Raw genomic sequence first — 20,368 nt, 5'->3', positions numbered from 1 at the left:
TAAGAATAATCTGGGAGGATTGTTTAAAATGCAGATTTTTGGACTTCCACCCTAAAGAAGTCCAGTTGAGTTGGACTGAGGTGAGGCCCAGAAATCTGCATTTGTAGCAAGCACCCAATGTTGAATAACATTGCTTTAGGGGGCAGGAAGCCACTAAATTGTGAGTTTTTGAGTGACGGGAGCAAATTCATGTATTTGAACACACTGACAGCAGAGTGGATGATGAAGCGGAGGGGAGTAGTAGTAATGGGTGTGAGCAAGAGTGATGGGTTGCAGATAGGCCAGAGGAGACAGTTACAAGAGACACTTAAAAGATGGAATTGGTCAAGCCAGGTGATTAATTGAAGATGAAATATAAAGAACAGTAAATATTTCACAGATTTCTGATTAGGCTACTAAGCAGATGGGTGAGGCTGTTCTTCAAGTAAGTGAACATAGAAGGAGGGATTTTTGTTTCTTTCCTGTTGTGTTTTGTTTTGTCCTTTTTTGATAGGACATGGTGAGTGTGTTTGGGTGGTTGTGGTGCATGAAGTGATAAGCAGGGTGAAGCTACACAGCTGTACACTGAGCTACTGGACAAAGAATTGGGGAAGGTTGTTGAACAAGATGGGTATTAAGAGAGGGATTACGTGCCGATTCCTAAACTACTTGAACCTTCATATTTCTTTTCTTGTATTTCCCCATCCGTGAAACGAAAGTAGAAACAGCCATGGTAGCATAAAATAATCAGCTGTGTGTGTGGCAGCCTTAAGACTGGAAAACAAGGAAGGGACATTGTTTTTTCCTCTTTGCAGAGCTGGTCTTTATGGGTCTCTTGTTTTGTTTTCTTCCCTCTCCCTTCCACTGCACTCCTTCCTCTCTCTCGCCTCCTGCAACTCTAGGGTGGAGAGTTCAGAAGAGCCTGTGTATGAGAGCCTAGAAGAATTCCATGTTTTCGTCCTTGCCCATGTGCTTAGGAGGCCCATAGTCGTTGTGGCAGACACCATGCTGAGGGACTCTGGCGGGGAAGGTGAGTCAGTCAGTCCTCACTGTACCCTGAGCAGCCCTATCTGCAGAGCCTTGGGCTAAGCACTGGAAGGAGGGCAGGAAAGGGGTTATATAGACCCTTGGGGAAAAAACAAGGTATAAATTAGAGCAAGGCAAAATTCTCATGAGATTCAGAGTAAAGCAGCTGAGGTTAATTGATGTGGCTTCTTAGGAAAGAATTATTAAACATGGGTTGGAATGAGAGGGGGGCTCAGTTGGCAGAGTGGGGTGGAGGGATTTCCCACTAGGCAAGAATATAGCCTTAATAATAACCTCCGTGGTTTCCTGCAGCATTTGCCCCTATTCCCTTTGGGGGAATCTATCTGCCCTTGGAGGTTCCAGCCAGCCAGTGTCACCGCTCCCCTCTGGTGCTCGCCTACGATCAGGCCCACTTTTCTGCACTTGTGTCCATGGAACAGAAGGAGAATGCCAAGGAACAAGGTGCGGAATGCAGTGTCTGTGTCTCTGGTGTCTTTTGGTCTGCTTTATTTTCACTTCGAAAAACTGAAATGAGAGAGAATGTAGGAGGAAAGAATTAAGTGACATGCAAGCTCAGACAGTGCATGTTGATACGGTTTTACTAAGCTATAAGATATACAGAGGTTTTAAAATTAAAAAAAAAAAAAAGGTTTGGAGAAAAACACAGCCTGTATTCCCTGCTCTGGAGTAAAGAGCTTATACAGTAAGCTCATAGTACCTTCCAAATGATGCTTTGCTATATTTGTCTTGATAATGACTTTGAATTCCCTGAATCTCCGTTAACTGGCAAGAACATCATGGGTGCTAGCTGACTGGTGGGAAGTCATGGAGATTAGTGGCCTAAATTGTGTGCTGGGTTACAAGGGAAAACCTGCCTGTTAAGTTTTTAAATGCTAAGGTAATTCACATGTTACGAACTGAGAAGTGACTGCAGTTAGAGACCTTTGGTGTGGTTCAGCCTCCTTTTCACTGAAGTCAGTCTGTGTTCAGTTGCCTTCCTCTCTTCTCAAAGAGACTCCTTGATCATGTTTCTTTCCTTCCCAGCTGTGATCCCACTTACAGATTCAGAGCATAAGCTGCTGCCCTTGCACTTTGCTGTGGACCCTGGAAAGGGCTGGGAGTGGGGCAAAGATGACAATGACAATGTCCGATTGGCCAGGTGAGGCAAGCCTAGCCGTTCTATCTGCTTTGTAGCTGCGATCTCTTCCACATACGATGTCCGTCTCCCGGGGACTTTTCCTCAGCTCAGAGGCAAAGACAGTCGCATCCTAGTTCCAGTGTCTTTGGGAAGATGGAGAGGAGGGAGACAGATTGGGCACCAGGACTCTTGCAGCTGCCTTTTCTCCCTGTGAAAGACAAGGGAATCCTGGGATCTCCTTACAGTATGAGGAGTGTTCATGCAGAATCCCCAAAACAGTGATCAGAAAATCAAGATGATCAAATCACAATTCTCCCAGCCCAAATGAGAAGGGTTTTAAATAGCTGACCAAAACAGTTTGCTCTGGGCTTTTGCCTTTCTGGAACTCAAACAGCAAGAAAAATATGTTCTCCGCCCCCCTGCCACCTCCCAGAAGTTGGCTTCCTCTTGCCTCCAAACTTCCCATAAGAGCTTACGAATGTAAAAGCTCCTCCTTTACCCCTTAGCCAGTGCCGCCTTCTTCGGGCTCCTAAAACTGAACCCAACTGAGACGGTTTGATTTAAAAACCCAGCGTTTATGGCTTTTTAAATAAGTTCTCACCTAATTATGAAAAGCTCCTTATGAGTAATACTTACAGGAACAACAATAATAGTGGCTGCTGTTTAGGAAGTATTTCCTAGTTTCCAGACACTGTGCTGGGCCCTTTTCAAATACTATTTTAATCTTCACAGCAACCTTGCAGGATAGATATTATTATCTATACCCATTATCAACCCCTCCCTGGGTTTCAGGGAGGTTGAAGTGACTTGCTCAAGGTCATAAAGCTTAGTAATTGGTGGAGCCCTAATTCAAACTCAACCCTGAGTTCCCAGCCATGTAGCCCTCTCCCACCCTACCTCCCAAATGGATTACACTGCTCTGCTTTTTAAAGGTCACAGTATTTTGAAATTCTTTTTTTCTCCTTTTCACAGTGTAATCCTGTCCCTAGAGGTCAAATTGCATCTGCTGCATGGCTACATGAATGTGAAGTGGATCCCAGTGTCCTCGGATGCACAGGTGAGGACGCCTCCCACCCCACCCTTGCATGTCCTCATTTTCATGTCAGGGAGAACAAGGAAATCTGGTGGTGGTTCCTTCTGAGTCTCTTCTGAGTAGTGGCTTATGATTCAAGGTTAGGAATAACTAGAAAATATCAGATAAATTCCAAACGACACTTTTTCCTGCCTTTCTACCTGTTAGTGCCCTTTGTTTTCTATATCTTCTCACCAGCCAGGCTCTTCTTTCTGATACTAAAACATATTCTTCAAGAAAAGTTTTCTGAACTTTTTGGTGAACTTGAGATTGTTATTACTTTGTTCCAAGCCCTCTGTACATAGACCTCTGTGTTGGGCACCAGAGGAGATAGAATAGCTTAAAGAGCTCCTGATACAGTAGGTTCTGAGGATGTCATTATTATCCACAGAACAGGAACACAGGAGCAAGGGCCAACTGATGGACTCCAGTGCTGAATGTCTAGAACTTGAGGGGATGCAGAATGGTTAAGACTTGGGGTGGTTATTCAAGACTTCCTTGAGATTAATTTTGAGCAGAATTTGGCATAGAGAAATTTATAATAAAGGCCATTCTAGTGTCTATAGAATATTCTCCCTCCTCACCCAGAGGCCATGTATTTGTATAGTTGTTCATTGTTCTAGAAGAGCAAAATCCAGGCTTCATTTTGGTATCTCCTTATTACAGAAGGGCATCAAATTGCAGGGGGTGAGATAAAAGTTAGATATTAGATACCTCTTTCCCTGGTTCATGGGAGAGCTGATGAGCTGGGGAAGGATAGTGCCTTCCTGGGTGACCCTTCCCCTGTCATGACAGCAACCCTTCTCTGGAACTAGGCAGTCACTCCAAGGAAGGAGTTCATAGGGGTGTTACCACCCCTCTTCCACATGGCTAATTCCTATAGCAACAGCTGCAGGGAGCTCCGTGAGCCAGATGGATGGGCTAGAGGTTCCTGGGGACTTCCCTCAACCCAGACCAATGGGATAACTGTCAGTCACGTTCTTTTTTTTTTTTTAATTAAAAAAAATTCTTTTTAATTGAAGTATAGTTGATTTACAATGTGGTGCCAATCTCTGCTCTACAGCAGAGTGACTCAGTTATCCACATATAGACATTCTTTTTTAATATTCTTTTCCATTATGGTTTATCACGGGATATTGAATATAGTTCCCTGTGCTATACAGTAGGACCTTGTTGTTTATCCATGCTATATCTGTCAGCCACGTTCTTGTCTCTTCCAGGCTCCCCTGGCCCAGCCTGAGTCCCCGACAGCCTCAGCTGGAGATGAGCCCCGGTCCACTCCTGAGTCTGGGGAATCAGACAAGGAGTCAGTTGGCAGCAGTTCTGCCAGCAATGAGGGCAGCAAGCGGAAAGAGAAGTCAAAACGAGATCGGGAAAAGGACAAGAAAAGAGCAGATTCTGTGGCTAACAAACTGGGCAGCTTTGGCAAAACCTTGGGCAGCAAGCTCAAGAAGAACATGGGAGGCCTGATGCACAGCAAGGGTTCTAAGCCTGGAGGGATGGGAACAGGGTCGGGGGTAAGCAGTGGCACTGAGACACTGGAGAAGAAGAAGAAAAACTCACTGAAGAGTTGGAAGGGTGGCAAGGAGGAGGCAGCTGGGGATGGGCCTGTAACTGAGAAGCCCACATCTGAGTCTGTTGGTAATGGAGGGAGCAAGTATAGCCAGGAGGTGATGCAAAGCCTGAGCATTTTGAGGATTGCAATGCAAGGGGAGGGGAAGTTTATTTTTGTTGGAACCCTGAAGATGGGTCACCGTCACCAATATCAGGAGGAGATGATCCAACGCTACCTTTCTGATGCTGAGGAGAGATTCCTGGCAGAGCAGAAGCAGAAGGAGGCAGAGAGGAAGATCATGAATGGAGGGGTAGGGAGTGGGCCTCCTCCAGCCAAAAAGCCAGAGCCAGATGGCGGGGAGGAGCTGCTGACTGCTCCTCCAGCAGAGTCCAAGGCGGTGGCATTGTCTACTGGCTACCCTGGTGGCTTTACTATCCCTCGGCCTTCTGGGGGTGGAGTCCACTGCCAGGAGCCCCGGAGGCAGATGGCAGGGGGGCCATGTGGGGGGGGCCTGCCACCATATGCCACCTTCCCCAGACAGTGCCCTCCTGGGCGACCCTACCCCCATCAGGACAGCATCCCTTCTCTGGAGCCAGGCAGTCACTCCAAGGATGGAGTTCACAGGGGTGCATTGTTACCACCCCACTTCCGCGTGGCTGATTCCTATAGCAACGGCTACAGAGAGCCCCCTGAGCCAGATGGATGGGCTGGAGGTCCCCGGGGGCTTCCCCCAACCCAGACCAAATGCAAACAACCGAACTGCAGCTTCTATGGACACCCTGAGACAAACAACTTCTGCTCCTGCTGTTACAGGGAAGAACTGAGGAGAAGGGAACGTGAACTGGGTGGGGAGCTGCTGGTGCACAGGTTCTGAATGGGGAAACCTTGGAGGGCAAGGGGGCTAAACAAAGAAAGTTAAGCTTAATTAATTGGCTCATAAGACCCAGCCCCCATGTTGATGGGGCAAATGCAGTAATGTTTGTGTGAGCCTGGCCAGAAACTTTTAAGTGTGTATGCTCTGGAGAGCTGCCGGGCTGGCAAGAGCAGGTCAGGGCTGGATGGTGCCTCAAGGGCTGTACTGGTCCTTTGCCCATCTTGACTTAATGGTACTGAGGAGGTACAAGGGGGGAAAGATGGTAATTCTGTGTCGTAACCCCTTGGGTCCATCCCAGGACCTAAGGGAAAGTGTAAGGGAAGATTTGATGTGAGGGGGTGGGGAGGTGGGCAGAAGTCTGGGGGAGGAACTGGCAAAGGAGGTTCTCAGTCAATAAAAGAGAAAACAGACCAAAGTTCTTTTAGGTTGGAAAAAAGCACATGGTGGTGGAGTTGCGAGTGTGGAGGGAAACTGGGAAATTAGTCAAATTTGCTATTGAGTTGAATTAAGGTAGAAATTTAGTGTTGGATAAATTTTTCCTCCTGAAGGATCTGGAAAGACAAGGCAGTAATGTGTGCTTATGGATGCTTATTAGGAGGGGGCTGGCTTAAATCAGTTTAGTGAGATGGGAAAGGGAGGAACTTAAAAGGGGAATCTTCTTCCTCTTGAGTTTGATTTCCTTCTAAACAGCCATCTGTCATCCCTTCTAGTTCGAGAGGAGATTGCCAATTGCCCCCTATCTTTTTCTCATCCTTTTTGAGGGCTGAGCTAAGAAGGTTGTGATTTTTTTTTTAAGACTTTAATTTTATTAAAAAACAACAACAACAAAAGAAGTTCCCTCTGGGGAAGGCAAGAGAATGATGCGAAGAGCAGCTGTGTGTGTTGAATTTTCTCCAGGTGAATTGGTGCAGAGGTGATCTTTTTTTAACTACTAGCAATAACCACATGTTGGGGTTTGAGTGCGCCTTGGGAGGGGGGTGGGAGGAGGACAGACTTTTGGCCAGACTGTTTCAAACAAAACCAAAAACCTAAATAGAGCACTACCATCCTCTGCTGCTGTGTTTCTGTAGAAAGCAACTTATTTTTTGGAATTTTTTTTTTTTTTTTAAAGAAAAGAAACAAAACGACCCCAGCAAGCAAAAACATTAAAAAAAAAATTTTTTTTTCCTCCTATTTAAGTGATTCTTTCTCCTTCCTCTCTACTTTTGGAGAATGAACTTAACATCCTGGCTTCTTTTGTTAAGCCATAGCTGACCTTAATCTGTGGTTAGTTTATTAAAATAATAAAAATACTTTGTAAGAAGAGATATTTTTGATAATAGGACTGATGTTGAAACTTGGGGTAGGGGTTAGGGGCAATTTATAAAAAGGTAGAGAAATATATTTTAGTGAACTATAACCACAGATCACAGATTACTCCCAATGAGCTGATCTGTCTTTGGATTTCCCCCTTCCCCCGCCCCCCAACCCATCCTTTTCCCCGGAGGGTGGGAGTGGGTCTGTGGACACAGTAGGGGGGAGCTCCTTTGCATTTTGCACAAAGCACAAGTCTGGACAGCCTATGCTCTGGCCAGCATCATTTCTAAAAGCTTTAAACTGGAGGACCTATCCTGGGCCAATTTTCCCTTTTCTTTAAATTTTTTTTTTCTGGGGGAAGAAAAGAACTCAACTATGCAATTGTATACACTCCTGGGTGCATATGAGGAAGGGGAATAAGTGTACTTAAGTGTCCAGAGTGTTAATTGGGGCTATTTTTCTGTATTTGGATTTCTCTTTTGAGGTATGTACTCATAAACCATCCTGTGGAATGTAATCCCCACATTTGATCCAAGGCAGACATGGGCTGGGTGTGCGCGTTAGGGGAACTCATGTTTGCCCTGTGTTGCTTCTGCCCAATCAGGAAAGTTGTCATCCCATCTCCCCCTTGGTAACAAAGCCAGCCAAGACTGTCCTATTCATTGGAACTGCTCACAATTTAGAAAGTTTCCTTTCTCCTCAACAAACTTGAAAAGTCACTTATTTTCTAAATCTGATTGTTGATTTAATAATTTCCATGGCTGTTAATTCTTAGGCTTTTATTTGAAAACAAACCTGGTGTTAAGGAAGCAATGAGGTCGAAGGAGATAGGTTCCAAAGGAGGGTATGTATATATTTCTGGGCAGGACTGGGACTAGTGTGAGACAAGCACGCCCCTCAGGTTCAAAACTTAAGGAGATACCAGAAACTTAGTAATCAAGATAAATACTGTTTTAATGCAGTATTTAAAAAAATTAATGCAAAAAAATCCATGATGAGCAAAATATCAGAATCTTAAAAAAGACAGAATCCAACAGGACTGGGGTTAGAGTGAGGGAAGGAACGCTGAATTGAGCAAGTACGGGTTGAATCCTGTCTTTATTTAAAATTTTGGTACTTTATTCATTGTGGATTTTTTTACATTAGTTTTGATTTTCAAAATATACTGTGTTAAAATAGTATCTTGGTTACTGGGTTTTGGGGCACCCCTTAAATTTTGTGCCCAAAGTGAGTGCCTTGCTCACCTTACCCTGTTTCTAGGGTTAGAACAACATTGGTGAGACCACCACCTTATGAACTTCGTCCCCTAACATGCACCCAAACAACAGGTGGCTCAAACTCACACCGAGAATTTGCATAGCTCACCTAGCTTTCCCATAGGCATCCATCTATATCATAGGATTTTGGCCTGGACCAATAGAAATGGAAACAGACCAGGGACTTTCCCAGAGAATAAAACCAGGAAAGTTGATTCTCCACTGGACTGCTGTGTTTGGATTTGATCTGTTACTAGATTCTAGTTAATACTTTTGTTTTTAAAAACTGAGGACAAATGAACAAAAACGGAAACCTTGTGTCATGTTTGCTTTTGTTCTGATTTATGAATGAACCAATCCCAATTGCTTTTGACTTCTTTTCAAATAAAAAAGGTGGAAATTCTGGTGGGTGGCCTAGGGGTGAATATGGTAAAATAGGGCTTTATTTAGGCCCTCTAGCTTTTTCATTAAGAAATAAATTTCTTTTTTTTAATTTGGGAAGGTAACTATTTATTGACACATTAAAACAAAAAAAACAACACCCTCTCTATTCTAAAGATGAGGGACCCTGAGTCAATGGATGTTTTTCCATAGGGATGAGTAAAGTTTGTTTTGCTTCATCCTTTGAGAGGGCTGTGGAATGGGAGGGTGGTGAAAAAATAATGCCTGCAAAATGAAGACAGACTCTGGTTGGTTTATGGTATTTGGGGAGGATGAGGGGGTGGAAGAGGCAAGCTCATGCAATTACTGTGTTGGGGAAAAGGGAGGAGAAGGGTACATGATGTGCACTCAAAATGAACCAAATTCCTTAGTTAAGGAGGGTGTGGGTGAAGGGGGGAGGCAGACCCCTCAACCCTAGTTGAGGGATGATATCATCTCTCAGGCTTAAATAAGTGCACCTAGTTCCTTTAATCCAGGCACTGGGGAACCTACTGAGGTTTTTATTGGAGAGGGAAGATTTTTCAGGGCTCTTATTTTTCCCCTTTTGATTTAAGACAGTGCTACCACTCCACCCTACGTTCTCCATCTCAGCCCTGATGGAGCAAGTATACTATAGGAGAGGCCTCCAAATTCCTCCCTTAATCTACGCTGGTTTTATTGAGAGTTACAAGATTTAACCAAACGTTTTTCCTTCACACTGGATTCTACCACAAAAGTAAAAGATTATATTAAAAGTTTGTTTTTTTTTTTTTTTTTAAAGATTCAGTCTCTTTATGGAGTGCGGATGGTGTTTAACTCAGTGCTGTACAGGGCCTGGAGGGAACTTCCTTCCCTCTCCTGTTGGCTGTTTCTTCTCAAGTGAAACTAAAGCTCACAGACCAACACAACAGAAATTAGCAATGACTTTTTATTGCATATTTGGGAATGATACTGAGCTGAAAAGAATGGAGCTGGTTCTGAATGACTTCTGAAAAAAAGCTTTTGCTATTCTTACTACTTTCTAAACAGCCACATGTCCAAGGTTCCAGTCACATTTTATCTTTCCCAATAAAGAAGGTTCAAAGATAATTGTCCCCAGTTACTCAGACACCTCTGGACTCTGTGTCCTCTTCTTTCTCTAAGGAGTCAGTGCCCCAGACACACAACCACAGGTGAGAAGGCAGAATCAGAAGCCCCTTCTCGGCCTGGAATCACCTGCACCCCAGATTTTTCTAATTTCCTTTTCCCTCCAGGCCCTTCAACAACAGATTCAGTGACTCATGTAGGCAGTCTGTCTCTTTCACTTTGTAGATACCTGGTCTGCAAATTACAGGCTGTTTTGCCCCCTGAACTTAAGTTGACTAGCAAAATATCATGACATCCCCCATGGAGACTTTCTCCATGCCACCTCCCTTCACTGGCCACTTGGGTAAGGGGCAGTAGAAAAGAGAAAGGGAAGCTGGCTGACAGTGGCGCAGAGAGGAGCGGGGGTGGGGAGGACCTTGGCCTCTTTTCTGTGCTTATAACTGGATCTGTGACTCATCTTGTGAGTCACTCAGCTCCACCTCCTTCCTCTAGCTGCCCCTCCCAGCAGCCTTCACTCCTGGCACAAACCTGCAACCAGACCAGGATTCTGAAAATGGAAAAATCTGATACAGCCCCTTGCCTCTTCACCCTTCCTTTCATCCACTAAACCTCTACTGGGTGTGTGTAGAATGGACAGAGGGGGTCCTCCTGTTACTTAACCCTCAGCTGCTGCCCCCTTTGCATTCCTGGTTAGGTGCTGATCCAAGTCACCCATCTTTTTTCTGCCTCTGACCTTCCACCATTCCCCTGATGTTTTTTCTCTGTATTCCTCTGCTGTTCCTACACCTCAAGTATTAAAGAATAGAATGAGGCTCTTGAATGAAGGGTGGTGGGGAGAAGGAAAGTGGTTAATGGATTTTGAAACTCTGGTACACAGCTCTTCCTATTGCCACAGACCTTGGGAAATATTTTCTTCCCCCCAAGAGATTGAGGCTGATAGAATGCAGGTGGGGGTGGCGGGGCTTGGTAGCTTTTAAGACTTCTAGAATCAGGCTTCTGGGCTACCTTCCTAGCAGGTGTATGCTTCTATGTTCCAGACTGACTCCCTGCCTCGGAATATCTTCACTATTTCCACAGTTGCAGCCAAGACAGGGAACTTTTAAAGCTGAGGCCGGAAGGGTGTGTGTGCTGGGGGGGAAAGAGAGAGTTGTCACTGGAAAACTGGGGCCCCCACCTAAGAATTGCTGCCTCTGTACAAACTCAAAATCAATAAAACAGCAGCTCATGAATTCATTACTTTGTATTTTATTTTCTGTCTTTTTCATACCTAAAGGTAGATTTTTGCATTCCTACCCCCAGTCACCATCGCCTACAGTTCCTTTACTTCCCTCCTAGTGCCCTCCCCACCCATCTTTGCTTCTTGGGTTGCAAGGGGGAGGGTGGGGGGATGGGACTGTTGCACTTAACAGAGGTTTCCAACCCTCAGCCTTCAAAGTCCTTAACATGAATCATTAACTTGGAGATCTGATGTCTGGGCTGGAGGGAGGGCTCCTGTACCTGGAATGGGCTCTAGTTTCCAGCTGGTTGTGTGTGTGTGTGTGTGTTGGATTAAGTGGTAAGATCTTTTCCTTGGGCCTCCCACCCCCACCACCAGAACTTGCATGTAAACATACCTGTACCTGTGTCTGTATCCTGCAGATGTTTCAATTTCTCTCCCTACTTTTCCACTGGACCCTTCACATGAGATATGTTTCATGCTCTCTGGAGAAGGATACACAAAAACACTTTAACTCACCCCCCTCCCTAATTCCCTCCCCAGGCAAAAATCCCCTGAGGGCCAATTTCCATTAATAAATTTCTTCTCAACCACTTCTGTTAGGTCTGTAAGGGGAGGCAGCAAGGAAGTCTGCACTACTTTAACATTCCCCCCACCCCCACCCCCTTTAAGAAGACAAAAAAACAAAAACAGCTTCCCAGGGAAGCCATCAGTGAGAGTCCAGGGAAGTGGCCCAATGATTCCAGTTTAATACTTGGCATTACTGCTCCCCTCAAACAGTCTCCAATGCTCATGAACAGGAAGACAATAGGATCTGGGTTTGGGGTAAAGCAGGGAATCTGGGTATTTTCTCACTTCCCCATTTTTTCCTCACCTTTCTTAGGCTCCTCCACTTCCTCTCCACTTTTCCAAAATTGTGTGTATTCTCCTTTAAGGGGCTGGGCATCTCTCCCGCCCTCTCCAGAGTCGACTGAAGTTTCCGAGGAGCCTCCTCTAGCTGGGCTGGACACACCTTTCAAAAGACCCCAAAGCGTGCTCCTTGCACCTCAAATGCTCCTTTCCCTTGAATCTCCCTCCTGCCCCTCTCCCTGACTTCCCTCCTCCCATATACAAGATTCAGCCTCTCCCCAAGGGGCTTGAGCATCCTCGAGGTTTCCCACCCTTGACGGCTCCATCCCCGGATGGAGCCAGAGAAATGTGGTGGGGGGGCCGGGGCCAGAGTTTCAACGTCGCCCCCCAGAAGGAGGAGCCAGAGATGGGGGTAAGGAGAGGAAACGGGCTTCCGCGCGAGGGGGGGCGTTGGCAAGAGGGTGTGAATGGGAATGGTGTGGAGAAAGAGGGAAGAAAAGGATCTAGAGGAGGAGGAGGGTGTGTCTCATATCAACCTCAGTTGATGGAGCTTGGTCTTTTTTGCAGTCTCAAGTTCATTGTCTCATTATCCATTAACCAGCCCCTCCCTTAACTACCTGCCAACCCCCCCGTGCTGAGCTCCCCACAGCCACTGATCTGTTTCTCCTGAGTGTCTGAGTGTAGGCCTCCAGAAGCGGTTGCTGAAGTAACCCCAGACCCCAGGATTGGAGAGGCCTAGGGATTAACCCTACACCCTTCGCAGCTCTCTGGACCAAAGTCTGTCCAGGGGAGTGGGATGCCAGAGCCCAGGAGTCATCAGCTTGGCAGCTGCCTGGCCTCTGGATGCCTCCCAGGTAATAATGCCCTTCCAATACTTCTGATCTCCAAAGACTCCCCCAAATTTCATGCTCCTCAGACCTTTTTTCAAACCTCACCAAAGGTACCTCTGTACTCCTCTCCTGGCTCAAAGTGCTTCTGCCTGAGGTTTGCTCTCTTCTCTGTCTAGGGCTGGCTGGGAGCTTGGACCTTGATGGTCCCTCTGTTTTCTTGACCCTGTTACTCCTCTTCTCATTTACTTATTCAATAAATATTTGAGTGCCTACTATGTCCCAGGCACTTTCTAGGCTCTAGAGTAAAAGAATATAAATTCTCTCCTCCTAAGCTTTCATTCTAGTGGGGCTAGGGGAGGATCTTAGTCGTCCCTCTTTAGATTCTCCTGTCTGAGAGGAGTGGGTGTATACGAGTGTGTGCAACACTGGCAACAGTCATAACCTGGCTTCCCTTCTTGCCCTGCAGGGGAGCAGATCCTAGCATGGGCCCCAGGGGTGAGGAAAGGGCTGGAACCTGAACTGCCTGGAACCCTGATCTGCAGCAACCTGAGAGTCACCTTCCAGCCCTGTGGATGGCAGCGGAGTGAGGTGAGAAGGTTAGGGCAGTGCAAAGGACAACTAGTGGGAAGTGGGTAGGGGAGTCTAGAAGATGGAGATAAACATTACAGGAAGTGAGAAAGTGAGAGTTATGCTTAAGGGCTGTCTTCTGAGAGTATCAGGGATTGTCCATGGGGACTATCTCTAGGGAGGTTAGGGCTGCCAAGGTAGGACAAAGAATGAGACTTCAGATGTCTTTAGCATCAGTTCATGTGCTTCCTCTAGGAGACTCCCCTGAGCAGTGAGTATGATTTTTCCCTGGCCAACATTGGGCGATTAGAGGCTGGTAAGTGTGGGAGTTTGGTGAAGGGGCTCACTGGCGGTGTCAGAACCCCTCCTCATCCTTCCTTTATTTTCAGATGACAGCCTGAGTGGATGGAGTGGGATGGGCTGGAAGAGTTCCTCCTAGAGGGACCCTGATCCATGGCTATACCGCTCTCTAACTCTTGACTTCAGTGAATGGCCTGTCCCGAGTCCAGCTCCTCCGTCCCGGGTCCCTGCTTAAATTTATCCCTGAGGAGATTCTGATTCATGGCCAAGACTTCCGGCTACTCAGAGTTGGTTTCGAGGCTGGAGGACTAGAGCCACAGGCCTTTCAGGTAAGAGGCCTCCAGCCCAAGGACCCCTCTTCCCCTTAGAACCTTGGCATCCTTTCCCTGGAAATTCCCAATAGTCCCCTGTCTCCCAAGATCCCTCTCATCATTCTCTCTGCTTCTCTCTTCAAGGAGTGACTAAAATGATAGTATAGTGAGAGTAAAAGGCCTGAATTCTAGCCCAGCTCTGCCAATTATCAGGAGTGTAACTGCGGACAAGTTTCTGCCTTTGAAAAACAGGGAGGGTTGCATAAGATTATCCCCAAGATTCCTCCCAGAATTACCATTCTGTCATTCTGTGGTCCTAAATGTGTCCCCTGACTCCAGTCCCCATGACCTGTGGAAGCTCCCTTCGTTGGGGATTGCCTTCGCTTTTCTTCTCTATTGGCGGCAAAGACAGTGGAGCAACACATGAGCCCTATTTCCTTCTTTTCACTTCAGTCTGAGACAAAGGATGGGATGTCCTTTCTTCTACAGGTGACCATGGCCATTGTCCAAGCCAGAGCTCAGAACCGTCAAGCCCAACAGTATGCAGGGATAACCCTGAGCAAGGCTGGTGAGTGTGGGGGCTTTAGGATAAGGAAAGGGTAAAGAGTCTGAAAAAGCAGAAGCTGGCTGAAGACAAAAGAGCTGAGCTGGCTCTGGTTCCTCTTCCTCCTCCTCTGTGCCTCCCTCCTGCCCTAGGCCAGAGTTCTGTTTCCAGAAAACCACCTATTCCCCTCTTGGAGACATCAGAAGACTGGGAGATTGAGCGGAAAAAGCAGGGGGCCAGGGGCTGGAGGCTCAGCACTGTCAACGAGAGGTTCGACGTAGCCACCAGGTGATCCCCCAGTCCACCCAACCCCTGCTGCCCCCTCAATCTTCCCACACTTCTCCGATCCTCTAAAACTAGGACTTCCCACAAACTCCAGCCTCCTAGGACATCCACAAAGCTATCCCCTTTAACTCCCAGATCTCTAAACTTGAGATCCCTTGGAATGATCCCCTCCCAAGCAGCTTCCTTGTAATAACAGGTTTGCATTATAATGAGGTCACTGAGCCAAGCTGTGACGTAACTCTCAATTTCACAGCCTCCCCCGTTACTTCTGGGTCCCTAATCGAACTCTGGACAGTGAGGTCAGGAGAGCATTTGGCCACTTCCATCAGGGCCGTGGACCGGTCAGTGTGAGGGTGAGGGTAACGGTTGGGAATTAGAGGGTCGTGGGAGGTTACGGGTCATCGTGGAGGGAGGGGATCCCTGTGAGGTCAGTGTGGGGGCAAGGGTAGGGTGGGGCTAGGAGTTTCTCCCTCAGTGATCCTTCTCTCATCCACGTGAAGCGCCTGTCCTGGCATCACCCTGGGGGTAGTGATCTTCTCCGCTGTGGCGGCTTCTATACAGCCAGTGACCCCAACAAGGAGGATATCAGGTGAGGGGAGGTTTGATGAGAAGAATCAAGCGTTAGATATTCAGGGCAGACACCTTCCCTTACTTTCTGACTCTCTCCCCTCCAGAGTAGTGGAGTCGATGCTCCAGGCTGGGCATTCAGACGTTGTCCTGGTAGACACTATGGATGAGCTCCCCAGTCTTGCAGATGTCCAACTTGCCCACCTGAGGCTGAGGGCCCTCTGCCTGCCTGGTGAGATAAACTTTGACCCCTTACCCCATCTCTAGGTCTGCTGACCCTAACCTGGTTTACTCTTTTGCCTGCTATGGATGAGTACCCCTTCAACCCAACGATTCTTAGTTTTCTACTCAACTCCCATCTCCCACAGACTCACTGATTTCCTGTCTTCTTGACCCCAAGATATTCTTTTTCTTAAACAGCTTTATTGAGATATAATTTATGTACCATAAAATTCACCCTTCACCCATCTTAAGTGTACAATTCAATGCATTTCATTGTATTTACAATGTTGTACAACCATCGCCACAACTTAATTGTAGAAACCTCATAGCCATTTATAGTTACTTCTCACTCCTATCCCCAGACCTAAGCAACCACTACCCAACTTATTATTAACCCTTCTTAATTCTGGATCCTGAACCCCCAGTTCTCCTGATCTCTTTGCCCTTCTGACTCCTCTACTCTCTCTCAGATGCATCTGTGGCTGAGGATAAATGGCTCTCAGCTCTGGATGGAACACGATGGTTGGACTACGTCAGGTACTCCCTCTGACTCCTAAATGGTCTTCCATTAACTCTTCTCCTTGGTTCCCCAAGAAGACTGTTATTTGTTGCTCCTTAGAAGGAGAGGGGGCAGGAATTGGGAGTCTGTCTCTATTGTATCCCATGACCCATCATTCCCTTCCTCCAGGCTTGTTGTTCTCCCCTTCTCTTCCTCACCCACCCCTCCAGGTCTTGTCTTCGAAAGGCCAGTGACATCTCAGTCTTAGTGACATCCAGGGTTCGCTCTGTAGTACTTCAAGGTGAGTTTCTTGGGCCAACCCACTCCATTCCTCACCTTTTTTCTTTACTCACCTGACTGGATTCTGCTCAGGGAGGGAGACCTATAAAGCTTCCTTGTCCCCTCCCAGTGCTAGCATCCTCTCGTTTTGCTAGGAACTACCCATCAGCTCTAACTCATCCTTCAGTGCTACCTCTGCCTCCCCACTAAGCTTGTGGTCCCTAACAGAGGGGTTCTCAGCCCTCTTTTCCTGTCCTTCCATCAGTGGATGGGGATTGGGGCTGGGGTGGGAAGGAAAATGTGGAAGCTGGTTGGACATTTATGATTCTGCTTCCTACATGTGAAGCTGGGTATTTCTAACTCAGTGGAGTGTATGAAGTGAATCACTCAAAGTCTTTGTTTTCTCTTCACTTTTATGTGCCCTCTCAATCCTACCTACCCCAAACTTTCCTCCTCTGTGCTGCTCACTTCCTCTTGCCATGTTTCTTTTTCTCACTCTCTTTTGCCCTAGTTTCTTGCCCTTCCTTCTTTGTCCCTTATCCCTCTTTATCACCCAGAGCGCGGTGACCGTGATTTCAATGGCCTCCTCTCTTCACTCGTCCAGCTGCTTTCAGCCCCTGAAGCCCGAACACTGCTTGGCTTCCAATCACTAGTGCAGCGAGAGTGGGTGGCAGCTGGACATCCTTTCCTGACCCGACTTGGGGGAACTGGGGCCAGTGAAGAGGTGAGAATGTTTGGGGAGGGTACTGGGAGAGTATTATTAAGAAGTACGGGGATGAGAAAAGTAAATAGTAAAATCCATCGGAGGTGAATTAGGTCCAAAGGGTTCTGAGGTTGGGCTAAGCTTGAAGGGAGACCCAGGTGAGTGAGGGACCACAACCCCCTACCTCAACTGAGATTTCCACTCCCTGACCTCCTTAGTGTTCTCTGTTCCTGTGCCCCTCATCCCCTGTTATTTTGTCATCCTCCCCATTTAGGTCCCCATAACCCCTTCCAACCTCTTTTAATTTCCCTCTTCTCAGGCCCCAGTGTTTCTCCTCTTCCTTGATTGCGTCTGGCAGCTCCTCCAGCAGTCTCCAGCTGAGTTTGAATTCTCTGAGTTCTTCCTTCTTGCTCTTCATGACAGCGTCAGGGTTCCCGACACCCTTACATTCTTGAGAGACACTCCCTGGGAGCGTGGAAAGCAGAATAGACAGGTCAGTGACTTCCATTTTTGACTTGTCTTTTTTTCCCCCCATTAAGAAGAACTCTCTGGGAGTTCCCTGGTGGGCTACTGGTTAGGATTTTGGGCTCTCACTCCCGTGGCCCAGGTTCAATCCCTGGCTGGGGAACTGAGATCCCGCAAGCTGTGCAGTGCGGCCCCCGCAAAAAAACCCACTACTCTCTGAAGTTTAGTCTTGATTATGAAAAGTGAGGTCTGTGGATGGGAAAGGGGGAGGTTGGTGCTCACTTTCAGGACTGGACTTTCACCCTGTATCTGATTCTTAAGAGATGAGAATTTCATGATTTCTCTCTAGACTTGGGAGAAGGATTATATATTTTTGTTTAACCATCCTTTTCTTGTTTCCTCTATCCAGTTCAACACCTATACACAAGTCTATACTGCGGGGTACTCCCAGCCCCCAGCTGGGAACTCTGTTAACCCACAGCTATCTGTCTGGGACTGGGACTTACGCTATAGCAAGGAACAGATACTACAATTCCATAATCCTGGCTATGACCCAGAACACTGCCCAGATTCCTGGCTCCCTAGACAGCAGGTGAGGTGTCTAAAGTTCCTAAATTCTTCCGACTCTCTCACAGGCTCATCCTACTAGATGAGAAGTGAAATGACACAGTGTCTGAGTTCCTCACTCCTCTTCTGTTAGCTGTCATTTATCGTCCCTGACTGTCCCCAGGAAGACAGAAATCCTAAAGTTAACATAAGGCATCTTTTTTGTCCTCCTCATCCTTATTAGTCTTCCTGTCTCACGCAAACATTTGTATGTTTCCCTAAAATCAACTTTAATCAGTCTTGAGGCCTAGTCTGAAGGCTAATAAGGAGAGCAGATAAAGAGTTCTCGGGGGGAGGCTTGTAGTTTGATCACACGTGCAGTGTTGAGTGGGTGGCAGCTGGACATTCCTTCCTGAGCCAGTTTGGGGAAACTGGGGTCATCAGTTTTCTAGGTTGCCAGTTGATTTCCCTTTCCTCCTTAGCCAAGCTTCATGGTTCCTGGGCCCCCCAGTTCTCTGTGGCTCTTCTCTAGAGGGGCCCTGACCCCCCTGAATCAGCTCTGTCCTTGGCGGGACAGTCCCTCCCTGCTGGCAGTCTCTTCTCGTTGGCTCCCTCGACCTGCTATCTCCTCTGAAAGCCTGGCTGATCAGGAGTGGGGGCTCCCCTCACATTGGGGAGCTTGCCCTTTACCCCCGGGGCTGCTGCTGCCTGGATATCTGGGACCCCAAATCAGGCTCTGGAGACGCTGCTACCTGAGGGGAAGGCCTGAGGTCCAGGTGAGAAGGAAAAACAGGGACTGGGAGTGGGAGAAGGGGCCTGACTGCTGAACCAGAAGTTCTAGGAGAAACCAGATGTTTCCAGGAGCTGGAAGGGGAAAGGGCTGGGGGTCTGGGAAGTGAGGTACCATTCTTGTTGGTATCAAAGTGGATAGGTCTGGGAGTGTGGGGAAACTGCTTGCGACTAATATCAAGTGGAAACTAGGGAGGGGGAAAGAGAATTAAGGATGCCAGGACCAGAGAGCTACAGCTAAAATAATATTCCTCTCTGCCTCTCTTCACCCCCTCCCCAGATGGGACTCTCAGCTCCCACGATCTCTGGCCTTCAGGCTGAGCTAGCCCATCTTCAGGAGTTATTAAGGAAATGGACACCAAGAATATCTCCTGAGGATCACTCCAAGAAAAGAAATCCAAATACCGTTCTCTCCCAGTCCCATTGAAATTGCTGGCTTTCTCATGGGCAGGGCAGAGGGTGGTCTGGGGTGAGGGAGAGTTTTGTCTAATACTTCAATTTTTCTTACCTGGTCTTGCTGCCTCAGCTTTCATACACCAGCCCTTAAACAAGCTCACTGACTTGAGTTTCCATTGCAGATGGGTGGTGCTAACCTTATCCAACTCTTACCCTGCCCTGCTTGGTTTAAATAGTTTCCTGTGATTTGAAGAATTAAGAAACAAAAACAAACAAAAACAATCCAGAATAAGATCGCATCTTTTTTTCAGGGCAATGCCATCCCTTTTGGATGGAAATTTTGGATACTGAGCTGGTAAATTGTGAGATCAGAGATACCATATATCAGTGTCAACAAGATGGCCTACAGACCTCCTACTCACCTCCTCTTGCTGCTCCTTTAATTCCGATTTCTACTTCTTCCTTTACAGTTTTCTATGGGTATGGGAGACACCCTGTCTCTTCCAATTGTATATTTTTGTCGTGACATTTCTATTTAAGGAGTTCATTAAAGCACAATATTTATACACGCTGTTGGCACTGTTTCTTGTGTCTGAATAAAGGAACCTAGGTAAGAGAGTGGTGGTGGGGGTGGGCGAAGGGGGTGTGACCCAAGAGAGGAAGGTACCGACCATATTATTACTAAGGAAATAAGGGGATGGGTCAGGGGAGGCTCTGCAGAATTCACAGGCAATTTGGGTTCTCCCTTCCGTGCAGATGGGGCAAAACACACCCAGACGTTGCCGGGCGTCAGGGTGCGCTCTGGACGTTGAGACGGAGGACTCTGGGCTTCAGTGTCAACGACCCTTCAGCTTTGCTATCACTCCACCTCTGAGCCTCAGGTTCCCCTCACTCTCTATGCAATAACGCCTAGGCGAGCTCAGACCTTCCGCAATCCCCTCGCTGAGGAAAAACGAAATACCTCAAGCCCAGGCCGGGGCTGTGAGGCCGTATCTGTCCAAAGGCTGCGGGTCGGGGTGGACAGCTGCCTCCACGCCTTGCGTTGGGGGGTTCCTCAGCACACCCTTCTCTGGGAAACGAAAGAAGGCTACAAAATACATGAAAAGTGAAGTTTTGTTCTCTCAGGTTTTGAATTGACATTTTCGGGAGCAGTGTGACCCTTTAACGTCCAGCACTGCCTTAGGAGGGTCTGAGCGTTTCCGCTCGCCTGCCCCGCCCTAACAACTCCCAGACGAACTTCAAACACCGTCGCCTCTGCCGCTTCAAATATCAGCGGCTCCTAAGATGGCCGCGGCCGC

At 47.3% G+C, this 20,368-nt stretch overlaps 2 protein-coding genes and 1 long non-coding RNA gene across 7 annotated transcripts in view; 2 read left to right on the top strand and 1 right to left on the bottom strand.

Moving 5' to 3' along the window:
- The window catches only part of OTUD7B (OTU deubiquitinase 7B), a 56,974-nt gene extending 46,039 nt beyond the window's left edge, over positions 1-10,935 (top strand). For both annotated transcript variants that reach the window (XM_059929879.1, XM_059929869.1), the window contains exons 8-12: positions 882-1,009; positions 1,318-1,467; positions 2,050-2,164; positions 3,116-3,200; positions 4,436-10,935. In XM_059929879.1, the coding sequence (XP_059785862.1) occupies positions 882-1,009; positions 1,318-1,467; positions 2,050-2,164; positions 3,116-3,200; positions 4,436-5,644 (1,687 nt within the window). In that variant the 3' untranslated portion in view covers positions 5,645-10,935. The remainder of the gene's footprint in view (positions 1-881; positions 1,010-1,317; positions 1,468-2,049; positions 2,165-3,115; positions 3,201-4,435) is intronic.
- On the bottom strand, positions 738-20,330 carry LOC132370151 (uncharacterized). Of its 2 annotated transcripts, XR_009504526.1 has the most exons (6): positions 19,493-20,330; positions 17,170-17,339; positions 11,793-11,930; positions 11,316-11,403; positions 1,948-2,351; positions 738-1,530 (listed from the first exon to the last, which is right to left on the bottom strand). It is a non-coding gene; the product is annotated as an uncharacterized LOC132370151 (long non-coding RNA). The 2 variants fall into 2 exon arrangements; XR_009504525.1 differs by having other exon boundaries at positions 738-2,351.
- Positions 11,872-19,638, top strand: MTMR11 (myotubularin related protein 11). 3 transcript variants are annotated; one of them, XM_059929890.1, is made up of 17 exons: positions 11,872-12,179; positions 12,531-12,621; positions 13,064-13,185; positions 13,420-13,435; positions 13,651-13,793; positions 14,265-14,343; positions 14,472-14,607; positions 14,858-14,945; positions 15,105-15,193; positions 15,279-15,403; positions 15,864-15,930; positions 16,123-16,193; positions 16,729-16,895; positions 17,194-17,367; positions 17,749-17,931; positions 18,368-18,661; positions 18,955-19,638. In XM_059929890.1, exons 1-17 carry the CDS (start codon positions 12,114-12,116, stop codon positions 19,099-19,101), a joined length of 2,058 nt encoding a protein of 685 aa, XP_059785873.1. In that variant the 5' UTR covers positions 11,872-12,113; the 3' UTR covers positions 19,102-19,638. The 3 variants fall into 3 exon arrangements, with proteins under 3 accessions (XP_059785873.1, XP_059785868.1, XP_059785879.1); XM_059929885.1 differs by having other exon boundaries at positions 13,420-13,480; XM_059929896.1 differs by lacking the exon at positions 18,955-19,638 and having other exon boundaries at positions 13,420-13,480; positions 18,463-18,606.
- Positions 20,331-20,368: the final 38 nt, after the last annotated feature.

This window comes from Balaenoptera ricei, chromosome 1 (genome assembly GCF_028023285.1).
Source record: "Balaenoptera ricei isolate mBalRic1 chromosome 1, mBalRic1.hap2, whole genome shotgun sequence".
Taxonomy (NCBI): Eukaryota; Metazoa; Chordata; class Mammalia; order Artiodactyla; family Balaenopteridae; genus Balaenoptera; species Balaenoptera ricei.
The sequence above is the reverse complement of the archived record's forward strand: the minus strand, read 5'-3'. Positions and strand labels throughout refer to the sequence as shown.

Excerpts from the sequence above, each read along its gene's own strand:
- MTMR11 (XM_059929885.1), top strand. The coding sequence starts at position 12,114 with ATGTGGTGGGGGGGCCGGGGCCAGAGTTTCAACGTCGCCCCCCAGAAG. Across the intron at positions 13,186-13,419 it reads GTGGATGGCAGCGGAGTGAG|GAGACTCCCCTGAGCAGTGA; the intron begins GTGAGAAGGTTA and ends TGCTTCCTCTAG. Across the intron at positions 15,931-16,122 it reads CGATGGTTGGACTACGTCAG|GTCTTGTCTTCGAAAGGCCA; the intron begins GTACTCCCTCTG and ends CCACCCCTCCAG.